This window comes from Centruroides vittatus, unplaced genomic scaffold (genome assembly GCF_030686945.1).
Source record: "Centruroides vittatus isolate TY-2023 unplaced genomic scaffold, ASM3068694v2 scaffold_386, whole genome shotgun sequence".
Lineage (NCBI taxonomy): Eukaryota > Metazoa > Arthropoda > Arachnida > Scorpiones > Buthidae > Centruroides > Centruroides vittatus.
In genome coordinates, this window is record NW_027122706.1 from 5,870,154 (window position 1) to 5,883,627 (window position 13,474).

At 32.9% G+C, this 13,474-nt stretch overlaps 1 protein-coding gene across 1 annotated transcript in view; it reads left to right on the forward strand.

Annotated features, from left to right (window-relative positions):
• Window positions 1-13,474, forward strand: part of fliI (FLII actin remodeling protein) — a 102,273-nt gene that overhangs the window by 74,257 nt on the left and 14,542 nt on the right. Inside the window, exons 23-24 of the mRNA XM_067286724.1 lie at window positions 1,157-1,240; window positions 5,004-5,100. Coding sequence (XP_067142825.1) covers window positions 1,157-1,240; window positions 5,004-5,100 — 181 coding nt within the window. The remainder of the gene's footprint in view (window positions 1-1,156; window positions 1,241-5,003; window positions 5,101-13,474) is intronic.

Below are 13,474 nucleotides of genomic sequence, written 5' to 3' on the forward strand. Positions count from 1 at the left end.
GTCTCATAGACCCCACATCATATATTTTTCAACTTTTCTTATATTTAAAATTTCATAAAAATCTGAAATTTTTCTTTTAAACTGGATGGCATGCAGTTGACACTTTTTTCACTACATAAATAATTTTTGAGAAAAAAATATGCTTGAATCTGAGAGAGACTGCACGAGCACTAACATTGACAATATTTTACATGAAAGTGATGTGCGCACAACTTTTTAAGATCATCTTGACATTGCAGCCATGTTCATATACATCTTAATACTTGAACGTTTTCCTGATTATATTTCAGATTTACTCTCTTTATTATTAATTTTTCATATTTTATCTCTTTCAATTAATTCATGTATAATTTTAATTCAAGTGTGAAATTCAATTGAATTTAATTGTATTGTTTTTTTCCTCACAAGACAGACAGAGCAATGCAAGGCAATAAAAATTTAAAAAATTTATTGTGAAGATATAAAACATTCAAAATGTAAAATTTTGAATTAGTATGTAAATTTATGAACTGTGTATCATAATAAATACATTTAATGTATAAAATTTGCATTATTTTTAACTAATAAGCATTATTTCAAAGGCAGCTGTGGAAATGTTAAAAGATTGACACATGATTGCTTTGCCAAACAAATAATCTTTTGAAATTTTTACTTATTTTTATGTAAAACATTCCAAAGTAAAGACTCTGCAAAAGATTTTAATGTTTTCTTTAATATTTCAAGAATTATTAATTTTTAAAGATAAGTGTAGTAAGATAAATAACAATACTAAATTTTAATTATTTATTGCTAGTTTTGGTCTTATCATATTCTTATAGTTTATTTCACAAATCTTGGCCAAGAATACACATTACTTACTCTGGATATTTAGAATGAGTGTATGCAGTGATCTAAAATGTACTGTACTTTAGATCTTGTTAAATTCATAAAACCTGTGCTCATTGTATACTAATGTTCAATAGCAAGGATAAATCTATATCACAACAGCTCAACCAAAATTTGTGAAACAAACATAATACTGTAAATTTATTTCAAATTTATTTTATATCTTTCATGATACATATAATTTTAATTTCCATATTTATTGAAATTCTAAATAACATTTTTAAATTAGTCAAGAATTTGAGTAAATTTTTATAATTCTTTTTAAATTTAGAAATGGATGAGTACTCAGGAAACAAAAGCAGATCTCTCTGCGCTTTTTATGCCTCGCCAATCTCCAATGACCAAAGAAGAAGCTGTAAGTAAACTATAGTATAATATTCTTACTGTTCTTAAATTACAGATTAGAGTTTAATATTTTCATTTTAACTGTTTCTGATGTTTTTAGATTTAATGAATTTTATGTATTTAGAAAACAAATTTCTAAACTCATTTAGTTGAAAAATATTGAGTGAAAATACTATATTATAAGATATGATCAATGAATTTTAAAGTTTTTCCTTTGGAATTTCTGGAAAAATATGCTGTTTATATCTCTGTGGAGTTTTGAGACCAACCTCCATAGATGCTGCTCAGTTCCTATTTGGTTTAGATTTCTTTATACATCTTTTATTAATAGTCTGTCATTTACAACAATTTTGAAGCAGGTGTCCAACCATGGTCTTTGTATTCCTTGAAAGAGAAAATATGCAAATACACATTTTGTGCCTTGAGAAACAATGGATAAAGATTTCAGAGATTCAGTTCAGAGAATTGCACTGTTTGTTTTTTTATGGAAAACATCCAGAACTTTTTGAAGTGAAGTGATTTCTCTATCACAATAATGTGATGTCACAAACTACCATTATTTTGCAACTAGTACTACAATTGGAGCTGATATCCTGCCATATACTTAACATTCACTGAACATAACCTCATGTGATTTCTTTTTGTTTTTGTAATGGAAGATAGCTCTGAAATGCAAGTGTTCTGCATCTGATAAAAGACACATGGAAGCATAATGAACACTCTTTGACATCTTTGTGATATTTGTAGCATTTTTTGCAAATTAAATAGTCAGCCTTTGAGTAATAAATTTTACAAATATAATAATGCAAATCATTTGCTTTTGAATTCTTTCATCATAAATATAAATACACCAAACTCTTGATTATCTGTGCATAGATAATCCATTTTGTGGATTGTCCAGGCATCAACATATTTTTCCATCTTGTCATAGACAGCATAATGAATGATAAATTATATACACAACATCAGTGTACAAGCAGTAAGGTTTCAGGCTCAGCTGACTTTCCAAGAAACAGTTTAAAATGTCCTTGGGAATTGACCTCAATTTACAAAGAAAACTTTAGAAATTTATTGATGGAATACATGTGGAAAAAAAATCACACTTATATGCTATAAACAGTAAATTTGAAATAATTATCCTACAAGTCCTAAAATTAAAATATAATAATTTGGAAAAAAATATAAGAATTATACATAAAAAATGTAAATACTTCCATCAAAAACCTTAAATTATTTTCCAGTAAGGGTTAACTTGAAAAAGTTTTTCCAAAAAACATTTTTGATATGTAATTGGAGATGATCTTCAGGTTTTGATTCTATATTCATTGACAGAATGCTTAAATCAAACAAAAGAGATTCTTGGGATATATAAAATAGAAATAAAAGATCTTTCAATCAAAATATAAATCATCAAAAGATCAAAATGTGCTGACTCCATCATGATACTAGAAGCATTAGAAATATTTTAATCTGAAAAAAAAAGCCATTGCATAAATTTTAAAGACAAGAAACAACTATCATGTGCATGGCAATCTTTATATGACTGTGATTAAATATGACGTAACGACATGATGTAGACACAATATAATGAAAAGTTCTCGGTTTTGTTATATAGTCTTTAAAAGTTTATTTTAATTGTAGATTTTGTAATTTTATATTTATTATTACTTTTATTTCTATTTTATATTTTGTAAATATTTTAAGATATTTTTTGAAAATAGAAGAAATCTGTATTTTGTGTTTATTGACTAAATATACATTTCAGCTTATGAAACATGGGACGCACACTTGCATCTTGTTACAATGCAGTTCAGCTATATATATGTATATATACAGTAGAGCGTCATTTATCTGAATGTCAATCAACCAAAACGTCAGTTAATCGAAAACATTCCAGTCAGCCAAAGATTGCAGTGCCACAGCACTAGCAGAAATTTAAATTTGCTATGTCTTGGGCTACTCCAATATTTTTTTTGTTGATGTGTGTGTTTTAGCTAGCAGCATGGCACTTTTGTGTGGTATTTTTCTGAGGACTGTGTGTCGGGACATGTCGTGCTGAATTGAAATCTGTTTCCATCAAGAACATTAATTTTGGATCTGTGAATTTTATACTTGTAACAGATCATGCTGTAGTTGTTGTACAGTTCACAATGGCGACTAAATGTAAACACATTGTTCTCAGTGTTTCCAATAAACTTAAAATAATAGATCAGTTGAAGTGTGGTGCTAGTGGATCAAGCTTAGCTTGGAAATATGGAGTTGGAAATGCCACAATATCGGACATGAAAAAGAACAATGATGCCATTAAAAAAATTATGTTAGGCTTAACATTGATGAAAATTCAACGCGGGATAGGTTAATATATTTTTTCATACATAATTGGTTGTCCGAACAACCCCAGTTCCAGTTGATTTGGATAAACTATACTGTACTATACTGTAGTTTACTTAAAACTTCTGAATGAACTTTTTATAGTTTAGTGCTATTTTGGATTATCTGTGTTTTCTAGTTTCCCATGCAAACCCTTGCACTAATTAGCACAAATAATCAAGAGTTTGGTTTAATTAATTTTCAGTTTATTCTATTCAACATAAAATAATCTATACATAGTTCTGTTGATGTCATCAGTTTGTTTTGAATTGTTTTAGTTTAAAATTTAAAAAACTGAACTTATTTTTGAGTTTTTTGTAAAATTCATTTATTAAATTCAAATAATAAGTGCTTGTTAAATTACTAAATACAGCAATTACTTCCAATTTTTTAAGAGGTTTTCTTTATTTTTTTAATACTTTTTATATACTTGATTTTTATGAAAAAAAAATGTTTATTTTGATTAATTCTTTCAAGAATAAAAATTTATTTTATTTTAAAATATAGAATAAATGGTAAATTTTCATTGCTTAAATACAGTATACCCCCTATAACATGGTAGATATGTTTCATGTTATATGAATTCCATGTTGTACAAGTCACTTAAATAGATGAGCCAATCACAGCCCAGCACATGTGCAGTTTAGGGACTATGGCTGTTTGAAACGTTTTCTTCCATAAAATTAATTGATTCTAGTCTAATTTGATTCAACATTTCCAAAACACGTATAATTTTTTGGGAGTAATCCATATAAACTATGCTATAAACAAAAAATTGTAGGATTACTTACCAAGTGTGCACCGTTCGACGACGCCATTGCTTAAGCTTGTTTTCATTGCAGAGCAGCTCATCGAACAGTGGGAACGTGTTTCCTGATAAGTTATTTTTCTGCAAAAAATTTGCTGAACTTTGGAGACATCATAAATAAAAATATAACTTTTATGGCCATTAAATAATAAATGGATTTTAGTAGGTCTGCCGCTCATTTAAACTCAACGGTTTGTGCAATGTCCGCTATTGGTCCAGGTTCAACCAATCCTATCACGACACAAGTCAGCGATGACATTTTACCATGTTATATGAGTCTCTTTTAGTGTGTTATACAAACACAATCACAATTTGTTCTCCGTGTTATACGAATCCGTGTTATATGAACCCATGTTATAGGGGGGTCTACTGTATTATATTAAAGTTTGATGTTGAAAACTAATAATAAAATAATAAAGTTGTTAATAAAGATGATAAAAGCAATATTTAGTATTAATTTAATTTTATTATTTAATTTGACAATGGAATTTTTTTTAAACTGGTGATAAAACATATTATTATATTTACTTTAAAGTTTAACCTTATTGTTTCAATTTTTTAAAAATTAAAAAAACTTTTATTTTGGAATTAACAGGCTCAATTAATGGAAGAATGGAATGAAGATTTAGAAGCAATGGAAGCATTTGTTTTAGAAGGGAGAAAATTTGTACGTTTACCTGAAGAAGAAATTGGTAAGAGTTTAAAAATCTATGTATTGTGGTCTCATATTCTCAGCTAATGATCATTTTAATTTAATCAACAATCATTTACATATCCCAAAAAACTTTGATAAATTGTATACACAACATAAGTGTACAAGCAGTAAGCTTTCAAGCTCAGCTGACTTTGGAAATGTTATTAAATTTTTAGTAGTGATGTAATGAATATTCGGTTACTACCCGGTATTCGGCCTATTCAGCCGAATACCGAATACCTAAACACAGGAGTAAGAAATAACAAAAACACAGTAAATTAATCATTTTGGTAACTTTTATTAATACCGAACATTAAACTATAATTATTAAAGTTAATAAGAAATAGCATCTAACTCTAGTATTAAATTATTTTATAATTAAATAATATTATACCCTTTATCTAGCCCGATATCTTATGACATTGATGGCGTGTAGGTTAGAATGTATCGGGCATTAATGTTATTGTTTAGTTAATTACGTTATATTTGTATTTGCGTATATTTTAATATTTTCTACGATGTTTTAAAATGATTTACAAAACGTTTTATTGAAACTTATCGTATTTAATGAAAGAATTATTTATCTATTTCAAGAAGATGAGTAACTAATATATAATTTATTTTACATATAAAGCAAAGAATGAGCATTTCTCATTATATGCAAAAGATAACATTTAAAATCATGTTAATTTTAAAAATATTGACAAAAACAATAGCAACAAAATATCACAAAACTTTACAAATAGAAACCCCCCAATAATATATTTGAACTGTTCCACAACTGGGGAGAAACTAGACCATATGTCCCCACTAAAGTATATCCTTAGGGTACTATTCAGTCTACAAATATATAGTAAAAACAAAATTTTAGTGTTTAATTAAAGAATTAAAAAGATCGATTGCAAATAAAATAACTTATAAGTTATAACTTACATCTAAATACCAACAACTGCCGAATCATATCAGGCTATTTACGGCTATTACATAAATTATAAACCAATTTGGCACTAGAGGTAGATGTTAGACTCCATTTCATACTAACTTTAATAATTATAATTTAATTAATTAATTTAAATAATTTAGACCTACTGGAAGAAAAAATCGTAGTGACAGCGGGCCAATAGAGAGTAGGGTGCGCAATCCTTGCTATAATACAGTTTGCACGCCAATTTTCGTATGTGCGTTAATCAAGCCGAATAGTTTGGCCGAATATTCGGCCATTCAGTCATGCTCCTGACCAAATATTCGGTATTCTGCCATGCTCCTGGCCGAATATTCGGTATTCGGCCTGAGCCGAATATACTATTTGTTACATCACTAATTTTTAGTTTTTTGGGATATGTATATTTATTTATTCTTAAAAGCATGATTAAATTTTAAATGTGAATAATTGCAATTTATATATTTTTATGTATTAACTTACAAATGTTCTTATGATAAACAATTTATTTCCAGAAATAACATTTTTAAAATGTTAAAATTAGTAAAATTAAAATGAATCAATCTGCATAAAATAAAAAGTTTTTCTATATTTATATCATTAGATAACTACTAAATGTTTATATGCAGTAAATGTATTAGGGTTATGTAGGCAAAATATCCATTTCTGCCATGGTAAAAGGATTATTAATGTACAGTATTTTACTTTTTTGGAGAATGGATAAAAATTTTCTAGTTTTCTATACTTGAAAACCTCTATTAAACAGACAGTACAATAGACTAAATGTTTCCTGTGAATATAATTTAAATATGAATACTATGCTTATCTTCAGTGCCATTGTTTTGTAGGATTTCTTTACATCCTTAAACTTATCAAATGAAGTTTTCACAAATTCCATATAAGGTATTTTGTTTAGATAGTACCTTGACACACACAACATGAAACATTTGATAAAATGATGTAACATTTCTCCTTTGCATAATGTAAGAGAGACATTAAGAAACTCTGAGAATTTTGAAAAAGAGAATAACAAAGTCAGTATGAATCAAATGTTGGGAAAATTAACAAACATCTTGCTGTGTAGCTGTGTAGCCTAGAGAGAGTAGTTGGTGATATTGTCTGCCTAACATAAAATAGTTGCAGACTTCAGTGACATTCCAGATTAGATCTTTTCTTCTAGATTTTTATAAATTAATTGATGGTTAATTTCTAATAATTAAATTTAATACAAAATGATGCTTAACACTTCTAATGCCAAATTTTGTTAATTAAAATATCTGTTGGCTAATCCTCGGGCTATCTGTGCTTAATGGTCAATTCCCAAGAAGAAATGGATTATGTAATGATGCAACTTATATACATTAATTTTAACTTGTATTTATGAATCTTCAAACAGTTATTCCTTTGTCTAAACATAAAAAAATTTCAAATGTTCTTAATAACACTTGAGATATTCTTTTCATGCTTCAGACACATTTGTTCTGTCATTGCAATTTTTCCAAAGGCACATGTATGTTTGCTTGTCTTTTGTTCTTTGCTATTTATTTTCTGTGCATGAATCCCTGCTTTAATTGATATAATTAGACACTTCTACTTGAACTTGTGTCTTGAAAGTTGATAAGTTTCTGGTAATTCTCTTTTCTATGTAATGAGAAAACTATTTAGAGTGTAATTATCACTTTTATCATATATTAGTTTTCTATAACAGCAAATAACAGCTAATCAATCTGTTCTCAAATTTGAGTTGTTGAATATTGTTAACATTAAAAAATATTAAAGTTATTTTAGTATTTAATATATATTTTATTCATATTATTTGATAAATAAAATAGAAATGAAGCTAAAGGATGAAAAAATTGTGAATTGGCATCTATTTTTATTTTCAATATTTATATAATTTGAGAGATTTTGTCTGAAATATTTCATTTTTTCCTCTTTGTTCTGTTTCATTTATTTTAAATTACATTTACAATTGACTGCTAATGGAAATAAAACATAAATGACTAGGAGGAAAAAATGAAGTTTTTATAAGAAAGTTTCTAAACTATATATCAGGAAGTGACATTTTTCCAAATGCCACTTTTGAGATGGTATATATAATGATGCAGGTTACACAAAATTTTTATTTTTATTCTAGCAATTTTTTGTGAGGTTACTACTATGGGTTATCCACATAAAATTACAGTAAATATGTAAAAATAGCTCTTCATTTTCAGCTATATTTTGGCTATTTTTGATCTCTGTTACCATGCATTTTTTTTCACAAAACATAACCATGTATTGACTGTTTAAATAACCATTGAGTATATGGTATTAAATAATGATATGTGGCAATTTTTTTTAACACATACAGATTTAGCGCACACTCTCAGGACTAGAGACTATGTTCTACTATATATGTAAAATAACATACAGTATGCGGATTAAGGCATAAGCTAAAAAGAAATTTAGTATGGAAAGTTTCTCTTTTTGAACACTGATAATAATTGATCTTATTTATTAATTATAATCTGTAGGAAAATAAATATTTTTGATATTCATAGGATATTTGAGTATTACTGCTAAACTAAATGAAACTGTAATGTTTTCAACATTACAGTTTCATTTTATGTCAATTGTATAAATGTGCTTATAGAGTAAAACAATGTGTTTAACATTTATAATATTGAAAAAAATAAAGCTTGTGTCAGTATTGTGTATTAATTTTAAAAAAGAAAAGTGTTCAAAGCACAAATTCAGTGTGAAGAAACATTTTAAAATTCACAATCCTTTTGGATTGTGAATTTTAAATCTGCCATGTTCTAGATATGCATCAAGATATTGTTTTATGATGTTGAAATTGCTAAATCAATACCAGCATTAAAATATTTATGATTCAAATTTAAAAAATGTTTAATATGAATTAATAATGCAGCTTCAAAAGCACAACTTTAAAAAGTTGTGCTTTTGAGTTAACCAGATTCCACTATATTCAAATTTTAAAAAATTTGAATACAGTCGAATCTGGTTAACTTGAATCTGTCAAGGGAAAAAATTCAGACTTCAAGTTAAGTTTCAAGCAATTTGAGTTAACCAGTTGGATTTAACATGTTATGCTAGACAATTGGGGAAAGAAAATGACTTAAATGCAACTTTAAGTTATCCAAGTTTGAGTTAACCAGGTTCCACTGTACTATAGTCTAACAGTAATTGGTAATCTGGTAACACCATTTGCTATTATTTGATTCATAGGCAAAACTAATTTAAAGTATTTTTATGCTATTCTATAAATTCATTGATGACTGTTGGAAAACTAATAAAATAAAGTAACAAACTAATTTACCAAATAGCTGCAATTTTAGAATATTTAAATCATAACAAATATATTGCAATCATTGATAATTATTAGTCTATAGAATATTGGATTGTTTTTATAATGATCAACAGTTTAAATTCAGTAGTTGACTGTTTCCATCTGATTAATATATATTTACTATATTTTGAATATTTTAAAGTTTTTTATAATTCACTATTCAAAAATTGTTATAATAGTGAAAAAGATTTATGAAAATTGCTGATATTTTTATTTCAAATATTTTGTAATATATATTTTATATACATATTTTTTATTTTACATTACAACATTCAGAAATTTTTTATGATATACAATGGGTGATTGGTTAACAAACAAATCGGATAATGAACACTTTTGCGAAAGATTTTTATGTTCAGACAACAAACACATGTTCAGATAACGAACACCTCACAGAACAAACACAAGAAGTGATGTAAAATAATGAATACCGATTGGTCTTACCATGTCTTCAGGCAACAATTCGAAACTTTTTGGAGCGTGGGAGATGTCGACATCGATGCTCAAGCCGGTATATACTGATCGGATAGTATTCCTCCAAACTTTGAAACTTTCCTTTGTAAGTCCAGCCTTTTATTTTTCTAACAGAAACAATATTTTTATAGTATTCACAAGACTGTCAGGCAGGCACTCGTTAAGTTTTGCACGGGTTTTTCTTTTCAAAAAGTGAGAGAGTAATAGCAAAGGTAGAGAGTGGGCAGAAGATGTCTGATGTTACTGGGCAGTATGGCTTGAACAGGTTTACAGTAGGCTGCAGTTCAATCTTATCCAAGAAAGATACTGTATAATCAAGAAGGTTCAAGCAGATTAAGGAGTAACAAAAATCACATCTAAGAAATAAAGAACATTGAAGAACTCATAATGGAACCTGCAACTGGTCTGATGATAGAACACCACCAAAAAACTCAGCGAGATATGTTTTCTTTTGAAAAAGAGGATTAATGCCAATATCTGCTATTAAAGATCTTATGAAGAAGAGGGAGGATGTCAGAACAATGGTCTTAGAATGGCATCCAAACCAGGTTGAGGTTAACAGGCTTGGGGATCTCTACAATTACAATGCTATTAATTACTTCTGGAAAATCTTGAAGAAGGGAGAAAAGCAATCGACATTAGACAGATTCTTTAACCCCCTCAAACAGAAAAAACATGCCTAATAAAATGCAAGACTGTTATAAGTAATGTTCAAAATAACCACTCAGTCGGTTTGACGAAACACAAAGTTTATATTTACAATATAAATGTACAAAATAATACAGATTAGAGTCACAATTAAATATGCACACACTAATTAAACGACAACCGACTATTCCCGTACACGTTCGTCGAAAGAAACTCCTTACGACCTTCACAAACAGACTTGTAATTAACAGCACCTCCGAGTCAGGAACAAGTTCGTACTAAAACACTGGCGTATACTTTCCCCAGATTTCCGTAGCGTCCAACGAGAGAGACAGTTAGAACTTCGGTAACAACGATCCTAATCCGATCCGATCTTCCCGATACGAACTCAGCCGAACCCAATACGAACCCTGTTCCCGCCGAAACTACTGCTTAAATAGTGTCCGGCATTTGAATCGTCCGCCAATCAAATTTGAAAGTTTCCACAACGGCCAACAACGATCACTTCCCACCGGCCAATCGTCCGTCTGTCGTCAATTTGAAACACAACGGATCTTTCCAACGGCCGTTGCTAACGGTTTTTCCGTTATGAAAGTTCGTTATAGTAAAACAGGGCGGAAATCGTTTCCCTAGGCGATTCCAAACCCTACACCTCTGTGGCCAAGGATCAAACTGCGCTTAGCTCAAGCCTGTTTGATCTAACAACACTCAGCAATTTTACAAATGTCCGTTAGTGCGGACTGACCCTTTTCCTCCAGTACAACGGGAATGTTCACTCGCACCTACGCACAGAGATGCTTGCGGGACCCAATACGACACGATCAGTTCTATGTCCGCACGCGTTTTTACTATGATCTTACGCGTATCTTGATGCGATTTCCTTAGTCTGATCCATGACAAATATCCTGTAAAACTACTATCCTGGGCGTCCCACGCCGAGGGCGAGGAACGTAGGGGAAAATCCCCGATTTGTTTGTGTTTCCGGCCGCGATCGTACACCTGACACGTAGGCAGAGCCATCGCTGTTTTTCCGACGCTTATGCCCGAGCCAAATCCTATTCTGGCCGTACTAGTCTGTATTCGGCAGACTTCTATTCGGTCACCTCGGCCCGACTGCTTTCGGCCGTTCTCTACCCTTCTCCAGCGGCCACCCTCGCATTCTCCCCTTTCCAGTGCGTCGATTTTGTTGACCCGGTGCACTTTCCTGACCAAAATCGTATCACCGACACTCAGTTCCTCAGCCCCTGCGAGCGTCGTAATGCGAGCTGTCGTAATGCGAACCGACGCACTGCTCAGGTACTCGTGCCAACTCTGCCAGTACCTTCGGATACCCGCCGCCGTTTCCCGACAGTATGAACTACAGTGAATGCCGCTCGTCATCTTATGGCCGCCTGATTGTTCTCCCTGCGGGGTCTCGTAAGCTAGCCCCCACATCCCTTCCCTCCTTTCTGGGAGTTTTACTGCCTGTTTAAAGGGTTTGCTGCTACCACTATCCTGACCTATGTTGTCTTTGGGGACCAACGCGTCTTTCCCGCTCCCGGCGTCTTCCGACGGTCGGGGGAGCGACCTATCTTGGACTTGGGTGTCCCGTGGACCCGCCCGGTTTTCCTCACTGTCGCTAATCTCGCTGTCTGCCGTCCCCAAAAGACGTTCCGGTTCCTTCTCCTTTTCCTGGGTATCGCTATTCCGGTCCGACACCTTTCGTTGATCCTCCATCGCTACAGGTATGCCCGGGGTCTGATTTAACATGCCTGCTACCGCACGTGACACCTGCCTTGATTCCCGCGATCCTGTGAGCCCTTTCTTCCCCAATTCTACCGGGATCGTTGCCTTATCAACCCGGTGACCGAAGGCTCCAACAAGTTGGCTTTTCTCCTTCGTTCCCGTCACCGCTTTAGGGACCCATGACTCCCTTAAACCCGACGCTTCCGTTCCTGAAACGTCCTTAGCTGGGGGACCACTTCTGTCGCCTACTATCTCAGTTCCCTTCAGCGACTTCCCGACTTCGAGTTGGGTATTGTGAACTGCCTCCTCTCGTCTTGCCGCGACTCCACTAGACTCTCTAATGTCCCAGTCTACCTGTGAGCTGCGCCTACTTTCTACTATTAGCCTGGGGACTTTGGCCACCCTGACCCTAGAGGTTCCCGTCCTCGATCCGGCTACGTGCGTGGGCCTTCCTTCTCCCCGCATTGCCTTGACCCGATCCCTTGCTTCCCCGCTGCCCGGTGGCCCAGAGAGTTTGGACGCTCTCACCTCCGCCACCACGTGGTCCGCTGCCTTGGGTCGCCTGCGTTCGGCCTCGTTGTCTACCCGCCTATCAGGACACCCTCTTTTCTGCCGGTCAGTTTCCCTTGGCCTATCCAATTCCCCCTGCGGCTTGTTTCCCGACGAGCTAGTTGTATCCCCGAAGTTGCGGTTCCCCCCGATTTTAAGTCCTTCGGATCGTGTTTACCGTTCCTGCCGCCTCGTATCATCTAATTTTCCTGTGATCTCCAACCATAACTTCAACTGTTCTAATTCCATCTCTGCTCTCCTCGTCTCGGACTCGGCTTCCGCTATTCTCGCCGCCGCCTCGATTTCCGCTCCAGCCTTGATTTTCGCGATCTCGGCCCGTAACCTACGTACTTCGAGTTTACGACTCGACCTGCTTGTCCTACGCGCCGTTCCCTGCTCGTCGTCCTCCCAGTCCCTAGCCTCTAGCTGCCGCGATTTTGTGCGTCTAGGCATCTGTGTGTGCTAGCAAGAAACAAATAATTTACCTGGGTCTAATTGCTGGTGATGCTCTGTACGTCTGCTTCTCTGTCGTAGCTCAGTTCTTCCGATTCTTTGGAGTTTAATCCAAGATAGTCCGTCGTAATCCAAGGTATCCTGTCGAGACTGCGCCAGTAATGTTCAAAATCACCACTCAGTCGGTTTGACAAAACACAAAGTTTATATTTACAATATAAATGTACAAAA